This window comes from Physella acuta, unplaced genomic scaffold (genome assembly GCF_028476545.2).
Source record: "Physella acuta isolate Inbredline_101_S28 unplaced genomic scaffold, ASM2847654v3 ptg000597l, whole genome shotgun sequence".
NCBI classification, from domain to species: Eukaryota; Metazoa; Mollusca; class Gastropoda; family Physidae; genus Physella; species Physella acuta.
In genome coordinates this window covers 161,246-185,890 of record NW_026732116.1, presented here as the reverse complement: position 1 = coordinate 185,890, position 24,645 = coordinate 161,246, and the positions used below count along the sequence as shown (strand labels likewise).

At 35.4% G+C, this 24,645-nt stretch overlaps 1 protein-coding gene and 1 long non-coding RNA gene across 2 annotated transcripts; both read left to right on the top strand.

The window, feature by feature from the left end:
• Positions 1-1,815: 1,815 nt before the first annotated feature.
• Positions 1,816-3,898, top strand: LOC131947531 (uncharacterized). The gene is made up of 3 exons (XM_059308774.1): positions 1,816-2,003; positions 2,808-2,963; positions 3,726-3,898. The coding sequence occupies exons 1-3, from the start codon at positions 1,820-1,822 to the stop codon at positions 3,878-3,880; spliced, it is 495 nt and encodes a 164-aa protein (XP_059164757.1). The 5' UTR covers positions 1,816-1,819; the 3' UTR covers positions 3,881-3,898.
• An 11,414-nt stretch (positions 3,899-15,312) lies between these two features.
• LOC131947530 (uncharacterized) lies at positions 15,313-18,467 on the top strand. The gene is made up of 4 exons (XR_009387905.1): positions 15,313-15,418; positions 15,591-15,788; positions 17,232-17,387; positions 18,306-18,467. It is a non-coding gene; the product is annotated as an uncharacterized LOC131947530 (long non-coding RNA).
• The last annotated feature ends 6,178 nt before the right edge of the window (positions 18,468-24,645 follow it).

Below are 24,645 nucleotides of genomic sequence, written 5' to 3'. Positions count from 1 at the left end.
AAAAAATTACTATTGAAAGTGTTGGGAAATAATTTTCAGTTTTCAAACTGATAGTAATAATTGTCGGCATGTTCATTAAACACAATTTTAAAAAAAAACATCATCTTTTACAAAAATTCTAATTATGTCTGAAAATTATTTATATTTAGTCCTTTAGCTTTGTTTTGGTGTTGGGAAAAAAATAATTACATAATTAGCGGCGATTGATCAAGTTCAAATGTTGTAGGTATTTTACGTTTAAGCTTGGAGTATTATAATTGTTCATTAAATTGAAACAGGCGCGTCCGCCGGCGCCCCACCAGGGCAGTAGCGTAGCGAGGGGGGGACATATGTCCCCGGGCGCCGACCTTAGGGGGCGCCAAAATGGGTTGGAAAAATAAATTGAAAGGTTGAGGGGGTGCAAATCGAAAGTTTGAAGGGGGGTGCAAATGGAAATCTCGAGGTGGGGGTGCAAATCGAAAGTTTGAGGGGGGGGGGTGCAAATGGAAATCTCGAGGGGGGGGGGGGTGCAAATCGAAAAGTTTGTCCCCGGGCGCCGGGAAGGGTCGCTACGCCTCTGCTCCAGGGTTGAATTTGGCGCTCTATGCTATCCTGTGAGCGCTATGGTGCATAATTTCGCTTTAAACAGTGCGATAGAGTATGGATAAGGAAGGTTACTATAGTCTTTAAGTGAATCGAATCCGGGCGTCCTCTGGTGCCCAGACAGGGTGCTATTTGGGGCCCCGGGCCTCCCGTGTTCGGTTTGGCGTCTACTTTCGTTTAAGTGAGTGCAAAAGACAATGAATATGTTGGGGTACTATAGTCGTTTATTAAGCTGAAACAGGCGATTCCGCCCCGGGCTAGACTGTGAGCACTTGCGCTTATGTACGCGATAGTGTTTTCTTTGTGTTTAGGTTGGGTTTGCGTTAGTGGTTGCGTTTTGTTTTGTTTTTTATCTTTCTTTTTTCGTTTTCATTTGTTTTTTTTTCTTTGGGTTTGTGTTTGTGGTTGGTTTTGCGTTTAGATTTGGTTTGTTTTCGTTTGCTTTTTCGTTTTTTTTTTCTTTGTGTTCGTATTGGTGTTTGTGGTTGTGGTTGGGTTTGTTGTTAGGTTCTTGTTTTTATTTGTAATTGTGTTAGCGTTATGTTTGCGTTTTGTTGTTTTGGTTTTGGTTGGTTGTGGTTTGGGTGGGTTATGCCGGGTTTATGATGATTAATAAACAAACAGGCAATGGTCTTTAACAGAAAGGTTTTTCACAGAATCCAGAGCAGAGCCTGGCCGGGACGGCTAGTTCTTACATAACTTGGAATATAGATATGATTTTTAATTACTTAAACTTTTAAAAATAGAATAGAATCTCATAGAAAAAAGAATTGCGCACCAAGCGAACACCAAAACAAAATATTATAAATTTACCTGCGTTTTTTGAGAACTCGGAAATAGCGTAAATTGGTACTTCCGGTCAACGGAAATTACTCAAAAATTTGACAGACGGACAGACGGACAGACAGACACACAGGCAGGCAGACAATTTCCGATTTCTAAAAAAACGCATGTAAATTTATAAAGTACTAATAATATTACGCACTATTATGCACATTTTGTTTTGGCGTTCGCTTGGTGCGTAATTCATTTTTCTACTAGATTTTATTATATTTTTAAACGTTTAAGTAAACAAAAACCATGTCTATATTCCGAGTTGCCATCCCACGTAGTGTTATATTAGAATATTCGAGAAAGTTTAGGGAAGATCACTCCCGGTTTATTTTTATCTGTTTATAGATAATACAAATGTTCATATTTCTGATTATTTTCTCTACACATTCCACATAGTTTACGCATGGCTTTACCTGCTGGGATAAAAGTTGGAAGTCTTGCAGCCGTTGTCGTTTTGTCTGTTGGCGTCATTCTTCACATCGGAGGGCTGGCGACACCAGGATGGTCAGTTCAAGATGGGTGGGCTAAATATGGTTTATGGAAAGTGTGTGATCAGTCTTATTGCAAAGAGCACTCATTCAAACCTGGTAGGTAGTGAAAGATGGAAAATGGGTGGCATTGTTCCATTATGATTTGTATTTTTTTTAGTATTGTATAATGGAGAGTCGAAAAACGTCTAGAAAACAGTGTTTCTTTTACACTTCCTTTTTTTCGGTGGGGAGGTGGGGGCATTTGGAATGTTCGTGGGGATAGGGGGGTGGACTAAATTTTCGTAAAAGTATATAGTTTTTATATACATTCTATATACATTCACCGATGCTTGGAAGAAACTATGATAGAAAATATTTGTGGAACAGTTAGCACCTTTGATATTATATTAAATATTCTAAACAGATCTTTTTAGTGAACAAGCTGTTGAAACACTGAAGCTGACATATTTGATACCTGAATGTTAACATATTCTGACAGGGCAATCTAGTGTGTTAAAGTTACCATACTTAAGCAGAGCTAGTTGCTGTTGCGTGTTTATAATTTGAAATTAACACATTTGAAAAGCCAACTTTGATCACCATCACGAGTAAACGTCAGTTTCTTTCCGTCATCTCTTTTGGGGGGAGGGGGGGGGGGGCGAAGAATATCTACCGTTCCTCCAAAAGACAAAAGAAATAGAATCTATATAGAAAGGATATGCTTTTACCAGTGTCCACCCCCCGCCCCCCCCGAAATTTTAGTTCGACCCCCTCCCAAAAATGTTAAGTGTCCCCCCCTCCCCCATTTCCCCCCCCCCCACCCCCCTACCCCGGAGAAAAAATTCTGGAAGTAACACTGGTTAACGTGTTGGTTATATTAAGCTTAATATACTATTTTACTGTTCTAATATGAATTATCAGCCGCCCTTGAAGCCTGCGAAGCGATGGCCATCATTGGCACGTGGATCAGCTTTGTCGCTATGGCAGTGGCTTGGATTGATATTTTTCACAAGATTTTAGGCAAAGATGCTGCGCTGCCTTTCCACTTGATCTCTGCAGCAGCTGCAATAATTTCATGTAGGTTTTTAAAGCGAACTCACAGTTTATTGCAGATATTAACCGTTTGGTTGCTGTAGAAATTTATTTTTCTGTTTAGTGTATTATCCTCACCAAAAATAGATTCACCCATAATAGAGATTTTAAAAAATTCAGAAATTTTTACAAGCGCGGAAATTAATTTAGATCTTTGTAGCAGTATAATTAGCTAAATTATTACACATTAAAATGAAGCGTGCATGATCTCCCTTAAAGTACCTTGAATAATATTTTATAAAAGTAAGCGAGATAAAAATTCGGTTATACCATTTTTTTTGTAATAGTTATTTCTTTTTAAATATAATTGAATTGCGTAGAAAAAAACAAGGAACGCGTACCGAATGAACTTAGTTTGTGTATAATAGAGCGAAAACATATTACTGTATTAAATGTATCTTATCAAGGCGTTAATTTAACAACCATTTTTTTAAACAATACATTCAACCATGGTGTATGTTACAAGTTCAAAAACTTAGCTTATAAGTTACCGCCCGTGACGTATTTTATCTTTTTCGATTAGATAAAAATATATTAATTTTGAAACTATATATGAAAATTGTGATAAGATCTTATATCTATGTATGAGACGGAGAAAAGTTCAATTGTCATTATTTATAACAGGTATTGTGGCGGTATGAATAACTACTTATATTACACAAACATATTATGTTAAATCATTTTACATTAAAACTATGTAAAACATTTTTTTTGTTTAATTATCTATCCATTTATCTGGTATTTCAGTCGTGTTTATTTTGATTGGCGTCATTATATGGGGTGCCAAACTCAACAATCACTTGATGAAGATAGGTTATTCCTTTATTCTGAGCATCATCGGCGGTATTCTCATCGCGACTGGAGGTATCATTTACGGCATATTTGGCAGAACATCTGCCTAAGAATTTTACAACCGCTCTACTAACACGTTCCTTCCAAATGTGTTTATATTGAAAGTATTCTTATGTAAATAAATATTCTAAATATTTTGAATATTAATGCAGTTCTTATCTTTTAAATTTTAATAATTTTTTTTATGTTTACCGTTGAAACTTACTTAAAACTTTAAATAAAAACATATATTTGATATATCATTTTTACTGTACTCGTTACATTTTGTTTAGATAGAGTGAAGTACGCTGGTCTGTATATTTATGATGATGTAAAGATTTAAATATAATTTACTACAATAAATATAAGCTACAGCGAAACATAAATGTAAACAAAATAATTTTAGAATGATTGGTCCTCCCTCTTAATCTCAATCTAACTCTCTAGAAAACCGTATTATTATAATTGTAAAACCAATAATTTCTTTAGAACATTACGAGACAAGTTGGTTTCCTTTTGTCTTTACTTTCAATAATTTTATTACCTTTTATTAAGATCAAGTTATCTTGAGAGGGCACAACAGCTCGGAGTCTTTGATTTCGAAGATTTTGGACAACTTTTTAAAAAAATATTTTAATCGCCAACATATTCGATAAAACGCGGAAGGGTATTAGTTTAGCGCAAGGATGTGCGGAATTTACAATTCTCTGGTCTAATTCAGCGAGTATGTTTTTTTTTTTTATGAAAGAAAACCATCAGCGATAAGCTGTCAATTTTCTTTTTTTTTTGCCCAGATATCAAGCGTTATTTTAAACCATGCCCAGCGACACATATATTTAACACAGTAATTTTCTGTTCTTAATCTAGAAAAACGATAGGATGATTACGCATGGGAAAATTTCCGGATAAAAAACCTGCAGGAATTTGAAGTGAAAGTTGGGTTCAATGTGCCAGGCAATCTCTATACACATCTGATTCAACTTGGAATCAGCTGTGCCACACAGTGTTTCTTCCAGACTTTTTTTCTCCGGGATGGGGGGGCACTTGATATTTTCGGGGGGGAGGGGAGGCGGTAGACTTTCTTCGGGGGGGGGGGCTGAGTCCCCCCTCCCCCGAATAGATGCCTGAAAGAAACTGGTGCCACAAAAGCTGCCAGAAAATTGTGTAAGCAGAGTGCAGCCTGATGTAACACACGATTACTTTGCAATGCAAAACACCATTTAGAGCAATAATTTATGGAGAAATTAATTTTAAAATGTGCTAATAAAAGCAGTTCCTGTGACAACAGACATACATCTAACTTTCATCTAATTCAACATTAAATACTAGAAATTAATTTTAAGGGGTGGGCTTCGAAAAAATAAACTTCTTAATTAATTAGCAATATTTATGTATGTGTGTGTATCTATGTTAGGGTACATAAGGGATAATATTTGCCTGCCTTTTTTGAAAGATTGGTGTCGATGGCATTATTTGCCATCTTGAAAAACTAACGTGTGTTGAGGTCATAATGTTAAAAAACGAACACATGATTATATTAATCATATAATTATTGATCCTTCTTTTACTAACTCTAATAGAGTCAGCGGGCTAGTTTTTGTAACAGAAAACACTCTAGAGATTTTTTTTTTAATTTCAAAATTTGTTGTGAAATGTCATTAAAATGAAATCGAAATGTACAGACATTTCAGCACTCACATATTAACAAATATGAAACAAATATTTCTAGAGTGTTTTCAATTACGAAAATCTAATCAGTTGACTCTTATATATTATATATATTTTTTCTTAAAATAGAGAAAGGAACAAAAAGAAGTGTTTATTACAACAATAGCATCTATATATATATATATATATATATATATATATATATATATATATATATATATATATATATATATATATATATATATATATATATATATATATTTAAATGCGTTTATTTTTACTATTATAACTATCTATATGATATTTGAAAGTTTTTAAAAAATTGCAATGTCAGTTTTTTTTACAGTCTTATTTTTTTTCCGTCACGGTGGCGTCACTCCTAGAGGAGTTGCTGTCCCCAGCGTACCCAGATGTCCCCAGCTGTCGAGCCACATCTGACAAAGGGTACGAACTCGAGAATTAAAGTTTTAGCAGCCATGAGCTTTACCCACCCCACCACGCCAACACCTACTGAGATCTCTTTTTGTGTACGAGCCGGCCCGCGGCATAACATACGCCGCTATTTAGTTGTTTCTAATTTTCAATAATTCATAATTCATAATTTTTTCGCTGACACTGAAAATATTTCTTTAAAACACTATAAGTAGCTCGTTAAGGACCATAACCCCCCCCCCTTCCTTCCCTCCCCCCCTCCTCCCCCCCTACGTTTAAAATCGTTGGCTCTGCTTGTAAACATTTAGAGTGAACACAGCTCACTAAAACCATGTAGGGGTGGGGAGGTAGGGAGAGCGTTTGCAGCTTGTTTTCTAACGGCTCGAAGAAGAGAATTATATATATAGATATTACGATGTTTGTAGTTCCATCATAGTACAAACTACGTGTTCACCACTTAAAGAGTTATTTTACTAAAGTTCTTATCTCAAAGTTTCCTGTCGAACGAACTCTATATTTAAACAACGCGTGCGGTTTAGGAGCATTTTGATTGGACGTCGCCATCTTTAAGGTTTTAGATAACTACGAGATGTTACCTTAAAGAAAAATTGAAACATTTTTGACTTCCCAGTGTGTTTGAGCTAGCGGATAATCCAGGTTTGTAGATACGTTATATATTTTATTTTACAAACTACTCCAATTGAATTTTTTTTGTCCATTATGTAACACGTTGATTTTACAGCCATTTTAATTATGATTTTCTTTCTCTTAAACACTCAGGAATGTCAGCTACAGTCTGCACAAAAGCTGGAAGTTTAGTGGGTGTTTTTATACAGTTTGTTGGCATTTTGCTGCATATTGTAAGGCGTGGCGACGTATAGATGGTCCTCCGCTGTTGAAGAATTTTCTGATGATCAACAAATCGGTCTCTGGAACAGATGCACATATGGTTATCTTTGCCATGGTATTCGTGATATATTATACATTTTTTTAAAAATATTATCTTTCTATATTTATACATATTATGTGTGTATGTATGTATTTGTGTGTGTGTGTGTGTGTTTCTGTGAACACTATAAATTGAGTAACTTTACAGCTAGGTTGATAAAGTAAATTTCATATATCAGTATTATATCAAATTAGTTCTGCATCATTTTGTCAGTGATTTCCGTTAAGTGAAACTTATTCTATTTTTAATTTTTTCAAAAGTCTATAAATTGAGTACTGTTTCAGATAGATTAATGAATATTCACATGTAAGTAAATGATCTAATATTATGCCTTCTGTCAAATTATGAGTAATTATGAGAACTTCTATTAGTTATTTCCGTTGACCGGAATTAGTAATTTACGCTATTTCCAATCCCTCAAAAAAAAAACGCATGTGAATTTATAAAGTAATAATCATATTCGGCACTATTATACACATATTGTTTTGCTTTCACTTGGTGCGCAAAATTCTTTACCTGTTTATTTTCTAATCATTTGAAATCAATTCTTTATAAAAAGAAATATTAATATCCTAAACTATTTGTTTTAGCACATATAGGCCCTACGTGTGTTTTTTTCTACTTCTTTATCGAACTTGAATTTGATTTGTTCATATTTTATTCCTCGCTCTTTACATACACGACAAGGAAGTTTATTTCTATCCACCGGATGTCCCAAATTTTAAGTAAGCTTATCAGAAGGATACACTTTTTTAGCTCTTACTGGAATGTAAAAATGTAGAGTGGAATTGAATTCTAGATCAGTTTCTTCCAGGCATCTTTTCGGAGCCCCCCCCCCCCCCCCGAAAAAAAGTCTACCACCCCCCCCCCCCCACGAGCGAAATGGAATTTATATAGAAAATATTTTCTTTTAACAGTCAAAACTGACCAGTCGTATTTCCCTTATATAATATTTGTATTTTATGGGAAAAACAGAGGGTATTTTCAACACTGATTTTAGGGTACTTACCCTCTGTACATCTGGCTAATTTTTTGCAAGCTTCTAGATAAATGGCTAGGCCGTATGGAAAAGTTGCCGTTTCAACTCATAGCCCTCGACGAGGGCTAAATGATGACCGCGAGTGAAATTCTCCTGATTTGAGCTATATAACGAAAAAAAAAATTTGTCGAACGACCCCTCTTGATAATTTGTGAGGGATTAGAATAACGTTGTTTAATTTTTCTACTTTGCAGTATTTCATAATTTGTGAATTCGACAGTACCAGTGAAAATATTTGCTTTAAAACACTATCAGTAGGTCATTAAGGTCAATACTACCCCCACCCTCCATTCCCCCAACCACTACACTACACCCCCCCCCTTGAAAGCAGCCTCCTCTTAGTTACCTCCACTAAGATTAAAATCTTTGAAACTAAATTATCTGCCCCTAATAGGCGTCACTAAACCCGGCTCGACGATTGTAAACATTTAGCGTGAACCACAGCTCACCAGACCATGTGGGGATGGGAGTGGTAGCGATATGCCTAGAGAGGAAGAGAGTGGACTGCTAGGCGCGCTTACAGCTCGGTGTTTTCTAACGTATCCAAGAAGAGAATTTTATATATATATATATATATATATATATATATATATATATATATATATATATATATATATATATATATATATATATATATATATATATATATATATACTAGGCATACTGCCTAGCTTCGCTTAGGTTTTTAAATAACATTTGAGAATTTGAATACTTAATTATTTAGCGATGGATTGGGTGTGGAGTGCTTTAATAAGTTTAATTTAAACAGTAATGCTAACTTTAGAAAAAAATGTTTTTGTTCGTCATTTAAATGCCGTTCTCAGAAAATTTTTGGAAAGTACGCAATGTATAACTAAAATGGAATTAGAACTACACAGGTTTCATGAACAGTATATCTCATAGTTTATATTACATTGCCTTTTGAAATTAATTTATTTATTTAATTAGGATACTTAACTAAATAAACAACTTAATTTTGTACTAAAACAAATGCTATACTTCTTCATTTTCTGTTTCTGTTTAAAATAGTATACAATTATACAATAATTTTAAAAACGTTACCTCCCTTGAAAACTGAACGTATGACGTATGTCATTGTTTACTTATATTGTTTGCTTATATAAGAAATTACGTTATATGAACATATTTAACGACTATAATGGCTGTTTCCGACGGGAATAAAGTTTTTTTGTTACCCTCCAGGGTCGGTCTACGACGTCACAAAATATTAAGGGGATCGTTCGTCAATTTATTTATATATATATATATATCTCATATAAGGAGAATTTCACTCAAGATCATCTTTTAGCCCTCATCGAGGGCTTTGAGTCTGACCAACAGTTTTTCCATACGGCCTAGTCATCTATAGTAGTGTATGCACAAACTTAGCATGATGTACAGACATTAAGTAACCTAAAAATTGTGTTAAAATTTCCCTGTTTTTCCCATAAAATACAAAGATTATATAGGGAAATACAACTGGTCAGTTTTGACCCCTTTACGAAGTTTTCCCAGATATGCCGAGTTTTTTGTGACACCCCTAGGTGTTCTCCTACCACCTCACAAAATATAAAGGGGGGGTCGTCGGAGGAATTTTTTTTTCGTAATAGAGCTCATATAAAGAGAATTTGACTCGCGGTCACTTTTTAGCCCTCGTCGAGGGCTTTGAGTGAAACCGACAGTTTTCCCTAAAGGTCAAACCATTTCCCTATATGCATGCCAAACATTAGCCAGATATACTGAGTTTAAGTACCCTAAAGTCTGCTTTGAAATGACCCTCTGTTTTTCCCATAAAATACAAAGATTATATAGGGAAATACAACTGGTCAGTTTTGACCCCTTTACGAAGTTTTCCCAGATATGCCGAGTTTTTTGTGACACCCCTAGGTGTTCTCCTACCACCCCACAAAATATCAAGGGGGGGTCGTCGGAGGAAATTTTTTTTCGTAATAGAGCTCATATAAAGAGAATTTCACTCGCGGTCACTTTTTAGCCCTCGTCGAGGGCTTTGAGTGAAACCGATAGTTTTCCCTAAAGGTCAAGCCATTTCCCTATATGCATGCCAAAAATTAGCCAGACATACTGAGTTTAATTACCCTAAAGTCTGCGTTGAAATGACCCTCTGTTTTTCCCATAAAATACAAAGATTATATAGGGAAATACAACTGGTCAGTTTTGACCCCTTTACGAAGTTTTCCCAGATATGCCGAGTTTTTTGTGACACCCCTAGGTGTTCTCCTACCACCCCACAAAATATCAAGGGGGGGTCGTCGGAGGAAATTTTTTTTCGTAATAGAGCTCATATAAAGAAAATTTGACTCGCGGTCACTTTTTAGCCCTCGTCGAGGGCTTTGAGTGAAACCGACAGTTTTCCCTAAAGGTCAAACCATTTCCCTATATGCATGCCAAACATTAGCCAGATATACTGAGTTTAAGTACCCTAAAGTCTGCGTTGAAATGACCCTCTGTTTTTCCCATAAAATACAAAGATTATATAGGGAAATACAACTGGTCAGTTTTGACCCCTTTACGAAGTTTTCCCAGATATGCCGAGTTTTTTGTGACACCCCTAGGTGTTCTCCTACCACCCCACAAAATATCAAGGGGGGGTCGTCGGAGGAAATTTTTTTTCGTAATAGAGCTCATATAAAGAGAATTTCACTCGCGGTCACTTTTTAGCCCTCGTCGAGGGCTTTGAGTGAAACCGATAGTTTTCCATAAAGGTCAAGCCATTTCCCTATATGCATGCCAAAAATTAGCCAGACATACTGAGTTTAAGTACCCTAAAGTCTGCGTTGAAATGACCCTCTGTTTTTCCCATAAAATACAAAGATTATATAGGGAAATACAACTGGTCAGTTTTGACCCCTTTACGAAGTTTTCCCAGATATGCCGAGTTTTTTGTGACACCCCTAGGTGTTCTCCTACCACCCCACAAAATATCAAGGGGGGGTCGTCGGAGGAAATTTTTTTTCGTAATAGAGCTCATATAAAGAAAATTTCACTCGCGGTCACTTTTTAGCCCTCGTCGAGGGCTTTGAGTGAAACCGACAGTTTTCCCTAAAGGTCAAGCCATTTCCCTATATGCATGCCAAAAATTAGCCAGATATACTGCGTTTAAGTACTCTAAAGTCTACGTTGAAATGACCCTCTGTTTTTCCCATAAAATACAAAGATTATATAGGGAAATACAACTGGTCAGTTTTGACCCCTTTACGAAGTTTTCCCAGATATGCCGAGTTTTTTGTGACACCCCTAGGTGTTCTCCTACCACCTCACAAAATATCAAGGGGGGTCGTCGGAGGAAAATTTTTTTTGACCCCCTCTCGCTAGACTTTTCGGCCAACCGTCACCGGCCCTCGTGTTCTATCGCCCCAAGGCACCATCGTGCCAAATTTGACGCGCCTGCGGCGCCGGGAAGTGCCCTATAGGGGACCCGACCACTTTGCTTTATATATATAGATATATATATATATATACATATATATATATATATATATATATATATATATATATATATATATATATATATATATATATATATATATATATATATATATATATATATATATATATAGACCACCTGTGATCAAAGACCCTCTGTTGAGAAAACACCTATGGTCAAACCCCCTATGATCAAACCCCCAATGATCAAAGCACCGCTATGGTAAAAGGCCCGCTGTGGTCAAACCCCCTATGGTCAAATCCCCTATGGTCAAAGCACCTGTGGTCAAAGCACCTGTGGTCAAAGGTCCTAGGACCCACAAACAGACCGACAGAAGGAGAGACACATTAATAAATTCAAACTCACAAAGTAACACGTAAAACAATGTCAACACTCCGAAACACAGATCTTAAGCACACCGCTTAAGGTAAAAAGGAATGTCTTTTTTTTTTCTTTTTTTACGGCATGTACGTATGACGTTAAAAACAAAAGCCTGGGGGGGGGGGGGATAAAAGATGCATAAAACCTCACCTTGAACATTTATTCTGTACACACAGGTAGTGGGGATGTTTTGTAATATACTAAGCCAATCGTCTCGCTTGACTAACACTGAAGTATGCAGTAAAACCTGTCTTGTCAACTGGACATTAGATAAACAACCACATGTTTAAACACCTTGTTTGCTAAGGGTAAAGTCAGTGGCGTTAAGTCAACTTGACTTTAGATAAACAACCACATGTTTAAACACCTTGTTTGCTAAGGGTAAAGTCAGTGGCGTTAAGTCAAATTGACTTTAGATAAACAACCACATGTTTAAACACCTTGTTTGCTAAGGGTAAAGTCAGTGGCGTTAAGTCAACTTGACTTTAGATAAACAACCACATGTTTAATACACCTTGTTTGCTAAGGGTAAAGTCAGTGGCGTTAAGTCAACTTGACTTTAGATAAACAACCACATGTTTAAACACCTTGTTTGCTAAGGGTAAAGTCAATCGCGTTAAGTCAACTTGACTTTAGATAAACAACCACATGTTTAAACACCTTGTTTGCTAAGGGTAAAGTCAGTGGCGTTAAGTCAAATTGACTTTAGATAAACAACCACATGTTTAAACACCTTGTTTGCTAAGGGTACAGTCAGTGGCGTTAAGTCAACTTGACTTTAGATAAACAACCACATGTTTAATACACCTTGTTTGCTAAGTGTAAAGTCAGTGGCGTTAAGTCAACTGGAATTTAGATAAACAACCACATTTTTAAACACCTTGTTTGCTAAGGGTAAAGTCAGTGGCGTTAAGTCAACTTGACTTTAGATAAACAACCACATGTTTAATACACCTTGTTTGCTAAGGGTAAAGTCAGTGGCGTTAAGTCAACTTGACTTTAGATAAACAACCACATGTTTAATACACCTTGTTTGCTAAGGGCACATTCAGTGGCGTTAAAATGTTGGTGGCGCAGGAAGTAAGGAGGGTGGTTTTAGTTACGTACAGGTTTAAATTATTTTTCGAGGTGAAACCACGACGACAAACAATTTTTCTTTCCAGTTAATGTAACAGTAGAGGGGGAGGTGGTAACACCAAACTGAAATTGCAAAATAGTTAGAGAGGAAGGTGACAATCCCAGATACCATACTGAATGACTTCCGGCCAATGGCAGCCACTTGATGCGACAAAGTATATTTTAACATAAACACTTTAACAACAGCAACAGTTATATTTGAGTCGAATTTATTTAGCTTGTGTCATTAGAATGGTAATCTAAGCACGATAATTTGGACAGAAAGGCCATACACTCAGCTGCTGATGTTACGTTACTACAGTCTTTTTATCAACTTTTTAAAATGAACAATTTGCAACAGCTTTAGTTTAACCAATATTATATTTTATCAAATACATCAAAGACAGCGCTTGAACAAAAACAAGAAATAATATAGATATGATATAAATACATTTAGTGATAAACTTAAAACATTATACATTTTTTGCAAAAACATCATCTTTTATCGTTCGTGCTAAAGTCAAAATGGTGAGTTGGAGTAGTGTTTATCTGTTTCAGTGACCTCGGAATACAAGGTCATAGTGTGGTCAGCACTATGCCTAACCGTCTTTTTTTCCCCAAAATAAGTAAGATACTCATCAATGTTGGTGGGACTAAGAACTTCGAAAAGTCACTACACTGAACCGAGATCTTCTGACTAGCAGCCTAGCGCTCTACCGTTCGACCATGACAACCCCAATATATAAAGAATCATATATAACAGAAAATATGAGTTTATATTTTTTTGTTTATTTTTATTATTATATCATATATATATATATATATATATATATATATATATATATATATATATATATATATATATGTATATATATATATATATATATATATATAAATTTATATTTATATATATATATATATATATATATATATATATATATATAAATTTATATTTATATATATATATATATATATATATAATATATAAAGCTCAATTCTGTATGTAAAAATAAGTTTGTTTGTCGTTGACATACTTCGATGGATTTAAGTGTTAGACTATTATCGTACTCATAGTCTAAATTTATAAGATAAAAAATTACCATTGAAAGTGTAGGGAAATAATTTTCATTTTTCAAACTGATAGTAATAATTGTCGGCATGTTCATTAAACAAAAATTTTTAAAAATAACAAAAATTCTAATTATGTCTGAAAATTATTTATATTTAGTCCTTCATCACTTACTTCCCTTTGATAAATTAGGAAAACACAATTACTTCCCTTTATAAAACATTGCATTAGTGGAAAAGAATTTACTTTTTATTACTTTGTTTTGGCGTTGGGAAAAAAATAATTACATAATTAGCGGGCATTGATCAAGTGCAAATGTTGTAGGTATTTTACGAATAAGCTTGGAGTTTTATAATTGTTCACTTGGTTTGGTTTGGCACCTACGTTCGTTTAAGTGAGTGCAAAAGACTATGAATAAGTTGGGGCACTGTTTTAAGCTAAAACAGGCGATTCTGCCCCGGGCTAGACTGTGAGCACTTTGCGTTTATGTTCGCGTTAGTGTTTTCTTTGTGTTTAGGTTGGGTTTGCGTTAGTAGTTGCGTTTTGATTTGGTTCGTTTTCGTTCTTTCTTTTTTCGTTTTCGTTTGTGTTTTTTTCTTTTGGTTTGTGTTTGTATTTGTGTTTGTGGTTGGTTTTGCGTTTCTATTCGGTTTGTTTTCGTTTGCTTTTTCGTTTGTGTTTTTTTTCTTTGGGTTTGTGTTTGTGGTTGGTTTTGCGTTTGATTTGGTTTGTTTTCGTTTGCTTTTTCGTTTGTTTTTTCTTTGTGTTCGTATTGGTGTTTGTGGTTGTGGTTGGGCTTGTTGTTAGGATTTTGTTTTCGTTTGTATTTGTAATTGTGTTAGCGTTATGTTTGCGTTTTGTTGTTTTGGTTGGTTTTGGTTTGGGTGGGCAATGCCGGGTTTATGATGATTACTAAACACACAGGTAAAGGTCTTTAAATGAAAGGTTTTTCACAGAAGTCAGAGCAGGGCCTGGCCGGGACGGCTAGTATATACATATATATATATATATATATATATATATATATATATATATATATATATATATATATATATATATATATATATATATATATATATATATAATGTTATATTTTATTATGGAAATTACCGCTTGATGCACAACAACGTGAGAACCATTTTGTTACGTGCCCAAGTTAGACTCTAATGTAATAGCACAGGTAAAACTGAGCAACACATTTAAGCAATAAGCAAAGATACTATCAGACCCGAGGCATTTTTTTGTGAAAACAAAAACCATTAAAACATCTCACACTCTCCACTCAAGTGATGCAATGTTTTCATTGGCTGCAAAACAACATAAGGAAAACCAATCGGTGACTCCCAGTGTTTTTATAAAACGAAGGAAAAAACGATGGTAACTATTAACGGTTATGCATATAGGTTGTATAGAACAGGATATTAAATTGTGCAGACCGAGAGCGATTGTAAAGAAAGCTACTCATTAGTCAAGACCGAAACTTTCATTTACAAGTAGCTTATTTAATGAAGTAAAAATTGATTGCATATATTTTAGGTTAAATAGCTTATGTGCAGTTTTTCTTATTAAAACAGTAGGCCTATACATTTTTAAATTTAAAAAAAAAAAAAAAAAAAAAAAAAAAAAAAAAAAAATCAGTGTGTGGTTCTTGTTTTGAAGAGTTTATTTCTTTCTTCCACAAGAGGAAATGTCACTTCCAGGTGGAATCAGTTTATGGAACCTGCTCAGTGTTTTCCTTCTGTTCGTTGGGAATGTCCTTCACATTGTAGGCTTGGCGACCCCAGAATGGTCAACGGCTAATGTTGTAGGTATATCATACAGCGCCGGCTTATGGAAGGGATGTTCAGATGGTTTGTGTGTGGATTACCCTCAGAAACCTGGTGAGTTATAAAACATCTACACATTTTTCATGCGCCGGCTTTCACTACTAGATGCATTACGATCAATTATATGTAAGGAGCATTGCTCGTTCTTGATGCTTTAAAATCACAAACACACACACACACATATATATATTTATTTATATATATATATATATATATATATATATATATATATATATATATATATATATATATATATATTTATATATATATATATATATATATATATATATATATATATATTTGAGTGTGTATTTTAAAATTTAAATAAATACGTTTTTTTTATTTCTCGTATATACGAAGTAGGCCTATAGAGAAAGTCTTGTTATCGTGCAAAAAAACAAATAGAGATTTTTACAAATCTCGACTTTTTTACACCTCACTGATACTGAAAAACATAATTTTGCAATCTTGTCCGTATGTCTGTGTGTCTGTGTGTCTGTGTGTTTGTCTGTCAGTGTGTAAACACGATATTTTGAGTACCGTTACAGCTAGGTTGATGACATTTCATATATAATTATTTTATCAAAGTCGTAGATCTGTATCAATGTTTGAGCGATTTACGATAACCGGAAATTGTACTTTTTTTACTTTGAATTTTTCAAGAGCCTATAACTTGGGCACTATTTTAGATAGATAAATGAAATTTGACATGTAAGTAAAAGATATAGATCTTTACCTTCTACCAAATATTGAGTAATTTCCCTTGACCGGAAGTATTAATTTACGCTATTTCCGATTTCTCAAAAAACGCATGTAAATTTATATAGAACTCATAATATTGCGCACTATTATGCACATTTTGTTTTGGCGTTAGCTTGGTGCGCAATTCTTTTTTTTTTACTAGCTTTAATTCTATTTTTAAAAGTTTAAGTAAACAAAAAGCATATCTATATTTCGAGATGCAATCCCACATAGTGTTATATTAGATTCTAATCAATAAACGATTGCAACTAGTCCTAGTTCCTTCAAAAGCAGCAGTAGTCACCCTGTTAAACCATCCGTCAAATATAATTTGTTGTCAGTACTTATAACTTGTAATCAGTATTTCAAGGCAAGTTGGTTTTTAACTTATTACGCAATATATTAAACTTTTTCTTTGATTGTTTCATATTTTTGTATCAATTTAAACGTTAGCTGAGTAAGCTATGGTACTGGTCTAATAACATCCCTTGATGCTTATAACTATTTTTTAATAGACGAAAACAATGATTATTGTTTGAGAAATTCAGATCAACATTACAAATAACAATTTTTACTTTTGTTTTTAAGGTATTTTAAAATATACAATTGTTTATAAAAAATAGTTACCCTTTTTTAAAATGTGTTAAATTAATGGAAAACAATTTGTCTTTACAAGTTTACATTTGTTTAAAATCACAAGTACACAACTTAATAAATATTCTTGATCCGATTAAAAAATAATTTAAAATTTTTCAGCCGCCCTTGAAGCTTGCGAAGCCATGGCCATCATTGGCATGTTGTTCAGCTTTTTTGCTATAGCAGCGGTTGGGATTGGAATATATTTCAAAATCACAGGAACACCTACGGTAGCGAAATTTCATCACTTTGCAACAGTAATGTCCATCATATCACGTAAGGTTGTTTCTGTTTTTTTAATCTTAAAGCAACATAATAACTTTCGTGTTGATTTTAACCTAATATTGTAGAATACAAGAAAGAAAAGTTCCCATTTAGATCTAACGCTCCATATTGCAGATGAAGTAGAGTTCATAATGTGTAACCTCGGCATATATATGGCTGGTAGGTTGGTCACCAAACAGTTCTACGGCTCAATAAAACATGCATGAGCCTAATAACTGTTTATTGACCTACTTACCAGCCCTATAGGGAAGGTACGATTTTCATTATATTCAGTCGTCTCTCTTTTACAAATAATGTGTTGTCAGAATAGAAATGCATTATATAAATAATCATTTCGTACATGTTAGAGAAGTAAATATTAATAAAAAATATTCTTTCTATTTTCAAAACTGTATCGGGAGCCTCCGTTATTCCACATAATAGTTATTTTCAAAATAATCTTTTAGGACGCGACGAGCAGTGTTTCTTCTAGACTTTTTTCTCCGGGGGTGCACTTGAAATTTTCAGGGGGGGGGGGGGGGCGGACAACAATTTTCGGGGGGGGGGCACTGTCAAAGGTATATATTTTCTATATAAATTCGCATTCCGTTCGGGGAGGGGGAGGGGCGGTAGACTTTCTTCGAGGGATGGGGGCGGTGCCCACCGAGAAGAGATGCCTGGAAGAAACCCTGGTGACGAAAGACAATTGTGACTTGCCACGACTTAATTGCGGTTGAAACCGGTTTACGGTGTAATTTATTTTAAATAGAAGTTAGTGCTTATAATGTTTAAACCAGCTACGGTAAAACGTTATCAACAAATTTCCCTAACAAGTAAATTATATATATATATATATATATATATATATATATATATATATATATATATATATATATATATATATATATATATATATATATACCTTTTCAGTTGTGTTTATCTTGATTGGCGTCATAGTATGGGGAGCTGAATTGCACGATTCAAATTATTATATGAAGATTGGCTATTCGTTTATCCTGAGTATCGTGGGCGGCATTCTCATAGCCATCGGAGGGGTGATGTACAGCTGTACTATTACTAATGTGGATTAAAAAAGACAACAGGCTTCATTAATTTAATACGTATTCTGTTCAATCAACTGTTTATATATATATATATATATATATATATATATATATATATATATATATATATATATATATATATATATATATATATATATATATGTTATACGTATTTTGTTCAGGCAACTGTTATATTACTTAACGAATTATTTTACTTGCTTTATATTTCGTTTTTTTTTAAATTACTTATTGAATATTGATTAACAATGTAATTTTAGAAATATGTTAAGACGCTGACGGTCACTATTGCAAAGGAGTAGCTTTCACATGTGTTTATGACCGTGGGTAAAATTGAGTACCTACAGATAAAGCGCATGCTGCTTCAAAATATGAAAATTGACTTGAGGTTTGTTTGTTTTTGATAACATATTATGCTGTCTTTCCTGTTCGCATTTTTTTCGAGGTTCACAAATTATAAGTAAAAATATAAAAACAGCAACTTTGTAATTTCTTTTTTAATACTAATATTAAAGAAATGTGTTTTGTTTATTAATTATAAGTAAAAATATAAATATAAACAAATCTTTTTAATGCACCTTTTAAAAAAGTAAATAAAAATAAATAAAAGAAACATGTTTTGTATAGTAACTACACTTTTCGTTAAGTCAAATTAGACGGTTGTTTTTAAACTAAATTTCGAACTTATTTTAAATGGCTAATTTCACTAAACTCATAGGGGTCGAGTCGGTAAAGCTCATGGTTGCTAAACCGGAGACTAAACTCATTTGATTGCAAATTATATATTCGCGTGTTGTGTTTACAGACGAATATATCTGAAAAGTTTTTATAGTTGTTAAGGAGTGAGTAAAATTGAGCAACAAAATTAGGCCGAACTGAATGGAGACATTTTGAACAATCTTGAACTAAATGAAATCCTCAAAAAAATCCCCGTGAATAAACGCGTAGGTCCCACACTCAAATGTAATAAACCGGGAGTGATCTCCCCTAAACTTTCTCGAATATTCTTATATAAAATAACAGGGGATGGGAACTCGGGCTATAGACATGATTTTTAATCCATTTTAAATACTTAAAGTTTTAAAAATATAATAAAATCTCGTAGACAAATTAATTGCACACCAAGTGAACGCCAAATAAAAAAGCTCATAATAGTGCGCAATATTATTAGTACTTTTAAAATTTACATTAGTTTTTTGAGAAATCGGAAGTAGCGTAAAGTACTACTTCCAGTCAACGGAAATTATTCAAAATTTAACAGAAGGTAGAGAATTAGATCTTTTACTTACATGTGAAATTTCATTTATCTATCTGAAACAGTACTCAAGTTATAGGCTTTTGAAAAATTCAAAGTATGAAAAGTACCACTTCCGGTTATCGGAAATCGCTCAAAAGTTGATACGGATCTACGATTTTGATAAAATACTTATATATGAAATTTCATCAACCTAGCTGTAACGGTACTCAAGTTATCGTGTTTACACACGGACAGACAGACAGACAGACAGACACACAGACAGACACACAGACATACGGACAAGATTGCAAAATTATGTTTTTCCGTATCAGTGAGGTGTAAAACGTCGAGATTTGTAAAAATCTCGATTTTTTTTTTGCACGATTACAAGACTTTCTCTATACTTCGTATATACGAGAAAGTAAAAATCTAAAGTGAAATCTTTAATCACGACGTTCTTTATTTTTTAAAAGCCATACAGGATTGTCGCTAAAATCTAAGTCGGGTTGGGAGGGGGGGGGGAATTTGATGGATAAAATCTCAACTCTTTCTTCTTGTCAACGTATATGTTGTGTTTAACCACGGCCAATCGTCTCGCTTCGTTTACATCGTATAACGCTTTACAATCTAATATGTAAAAAGGACTTTAAATACAAGAAAATAAACGCGAGAAACATTTCGTTGTTTATTAAGGACAGTAACATTCAAGTTAAATTTTCGCTTCTACCACTGCCTTATCAAGCGTATTAAAACCTAAAGACGTTATGACTTTGATTATGCTTGCATTTAACATTTTCTTTCAGTGGGTCTTATAAACATACCCTTCTTCAATTTAGACACGACTTTTCTGTTCTTTCACCGGGTCTTATAAACATATCCTTCTTCAATTTAGACACGACTTTACTGTTTTTTCAGTGGGTCTTATAAACATATCCTTCTTCAATTTAGACACGACTTTACTGTTTTTTCAGTGGGTCTTATAAACATATCCTTCTTCAATTTAGACACGACTTTCTTCTTGTGAAACATGGCCAGAGGGCTGAATTTGGTGGCCATTACGTATGATGTTTGTCGGCGTGTTTACGTTACGCGTTCTCGAAAACATTGCTTTCAGTTTTGACAGGTACAGGAAAGTCAAATTGAACACGTCAAGGTAAAGGGAGTGTTGGAGTAGCGGCTATATATTTTAATCATCATAATGTATGATTTTCGTTGAGGTTGTTTCTGGAGGGGAAGGTGTGGTGAAGAGGAGGGTGGGTGATGTTGAATTAAGTGCAGTTATTAATATAAACATCCGCAACAAACATTGTTATTCGCCATGTATCTTTTAAGACATACCAACATCATTAATAAGAATATAATTGACAATAAACGTGTTTGGTTTTATTGGACAGCGTGGCCTAGCGGTAGAGAGCTAGATAGCTAATCTGAAAGTCTCGATTTTGAATCCGGGTTCAAGTCAGTAGAAGGCTACATCAGAGTTGTGTACTGAACTCAATTTAGGTAAAATCAAGGCGGCAGGGTACAGTGATGACCACACTATCACTTCATATGCCAAGTATACAGTAACAGCTGAACTCTACTTCACCCGCCCCATATGCGTTTTGAAAGTGAATTTGACTTTTGTTTTTTTCTAACGAGACATGTGGTAGACAAACAAAAAAAGGCTGCAGCTGAGGCTTCAAATGTATGCTGTATGACTCTATAGAGCATACTTGCCACATAGCTTTCCACTGCTATTTTTAGAAATATATGCTGGATCGTCCCGTGGATTTGATAAAGGTAGAAGTGGAACAGAAAACCCTCCACCGAGCGTTAAAGCATTAGCTGCTTGTGACTATTAAATACGAGAAAAATGGCCCGTTGAGGTAGGATACAACGGGCGCTAGGTTGATAGTGTTGTCTCTTTTCTCTAAACCAAAACCAAAGCCACCACCTTAACCTCAAATTGAATCGGAAACGACACATTTCTTTGAAAACGGATTTTTAGCAAGAATTGTCATTTAAGCTTGATCTACACTTAGTTACCGCGCATTGATACTAAATACCGTCGTAGCCACACCCTTAAGCCATGCACATGATCTCAATCATGAAAAAACTCGCATTTGGAGTTTCTTTCAGGCGACTCTACTTGGGGATTGGGGGCTCCGCCCCGCCCCCCCCCCCCCTTCCCCCCGACCCAAAGCAAATCTACCGTCCCATTCAACGAAATATAATTATATAATTTTTCCATTTTCCGCCCACTCCCAGAAAATGCCACCCCTGCCCCCGAAAATTTTCAAGTAACCCCCCCCCCCCCTCCCTCTCTGCTGATGAAAAAGTCTGAAAGAAACACTGGTCGCATTTGTAGATCATTCAAACTAATGGTAGAAACTGTGCACGCATAGCACTTTTTAGATTAGAAAATTTAAAGTTCCCCTCTCCTCGGAGGAAAAAGTCTGAAAGAAAAACTGGTGTCGCTCTTAGCCACTACCCGAAGATTTCTATGAAAGAAACTCTAAATGCAAAACACTTTTAAGTTTATACACACTAATTATGCCGAAATGTCAGTCTTTTTTATTATAGAGTATCGATGACGTCATATCTTTTGAGTTGGGGTTGGGGGGGGGGGGGGGACGGCTTTGATATTCTACCGGGGGGAGGGCTTTTACCAACTAACCGAAGAATTGTATGAAACTCTTCACGCAAACCACTCCTAAGATTAGACAAAATTGCCTTTTTATTCAATGTTTACTCGAGAATCAATGACGTCATATTACTGTGTGCAATCTACGGCTTGATATTATTTTCTACTATATGCTAAATGTGACGTAATATTTCGTTTTCGTTTCACTGTGAAAGTTTTTAAATTGCTTGTGTTTTCTCTAGAGCGTTCTTGACAGATAGATACATAGATACATAGATACACAAACAGCGAAACTATTGTATAGAACGAGAAAAATGGCCCGTTGAGGAAGGATACAACGGGCGCTAGGTTGATAGTGCTGTCTCTTTTCTCTAAACTAAAATCAATCCCCACCCCCCCACACACACACTCCAAAACATGTCTACCGTCCCATTCAACGAAATATAATTATATACTTTTTTCCAGTGTCCGCCCCCTCCCCGAAAATTCTACCCCCGCCCCCGAAAATTTCAAGTACCCCCCACCCATCTCCGGGGAGGAAAAAGTCTGAAAGAAACACTGGTCGCATTTGTAGATCATACAAACTAAAGGAAGAACCTGGGCGGTGCTTCGCCCCTACCGGAAGAGATGCATGAAAAAACTGCACGCTAAACACTTTTTTTAGATTAGAAAAATTCCTCACTCCGGGGAGGAAAAAGTCTGAAAGAAACACTGGTGTCGCGCTTAGCCACTACCCGAAGAATTGCATGAAACTCTGCACGCAAACCACTTTTTAGATTAGACACATTAATTAGGCGGTAATTTTATTATAGAGTATCGATAAAGAAATTGGGGAGGGGGCAGGGGGCTTAGACGTTCTTAAGCGGGGGTGGGGCTTCGCCCCTACCCGAAGAATTGTATGAAAGAAACTCTTCACGCAAACCACTTGGATTAGACAAAAATGGCTTTTTTAAATTCAATGTTTACTCGAGAATCAATGGCGTCATATTACTGTGTGCAATCTCCGGCTTGATATTATTTTCTACTACATGCTCAATATGACGTCATATTTCGTTTCCGTATTACTATGCATGTTTATAAATTGCTTGTGTTTTTAATCTAGAGCGTTCTTGCCAGATACATAGATAGATAAATAGATAGATAGATAGACAGATACATACGACAGACAGCGAAAATATTATATAGAATTAACTCACACTCAATTTCTTACCTAAAAGTGTGTCTTAATGAGACTCTAAGACAGCTGTTAAATGTGTTAAATGCTTTTCTATTGCATTCATCTGCTTTTCTAAATGAAACATTAAACATAAATTATTGTGTCAAATATAAAATAAAAATGTCGTTACTTGACGTATCAGTTACTACGTTTTGGAAATTAAAAATGAGAGTAATAATATGTATTTGATTAAAAACATTAAAATACTAGATAAATGGCCCGTTGAGGAAGGGTACAACGGGCGCTAGGCTGATAGTGCTGTCTCTTTTCTCTAAACTAAAACCAACCCACCCCCCACACACCACCCCCACCCCACCCCCCACCCCCACACACCACCCCCACCCCCCACCACACACCACCCCCACCCCAACCCCTCACCCCCACACACCACCCCCTCCACACACCGCCCCCCACCCCCCACCCCCCCCAAAAAAACATGTCTACCGTCCCATTCAACGAAATATAATTATATACTTTTTCCAGTGTCCGCCCCCTCCCAGAATATTCTACCCCCGCCCCCGAAAATTTCAAGTACCCCCCACCCCTCTCCGGGGAGGAAAAAGTCTGAAAGAAACACTAAAAACCAACCCACCCCCCCACACACCACCCCCCACCCCTACACACCACCCCCCCCCACCCCTCCACCCCTCCCCCCCCCCCCCCCCCCCAACCCTCCCAAAAAAAAAACATGTCTACCTTCCCATTGCAAGAAAACCACTTTTTAGATTAGACACATTAATTAGGCTGTAATTTTATTATAGAGTATCGATGAGGAAATTTCTTTTGAGTTGGGGAGGGGGGGGGGGCTCAGACGTTCTTACGCGGGGGGTGGGGCTTCGCCCCTACCCGAAGAATTGTATGCAAGAAACTCTTCACGCAAACCATTTAGATTAGACAACATTTCCTTTTTTTCAATGTTTACGCGATAATCAATGACGTCATATTACTGTGTGCACTCTCTGGTTTGAGATTATGTTCTACTCTACGCTAAATGTGTCGACGTCATATTTCGTTTTTCGAATTACTGTGCATGTTTTTATTTTGCTTGTGTTTTCTCTAGAGCGTTCTTGTCAGACAGAGCGTTCTTGACAGACAGCGAAACTATTATT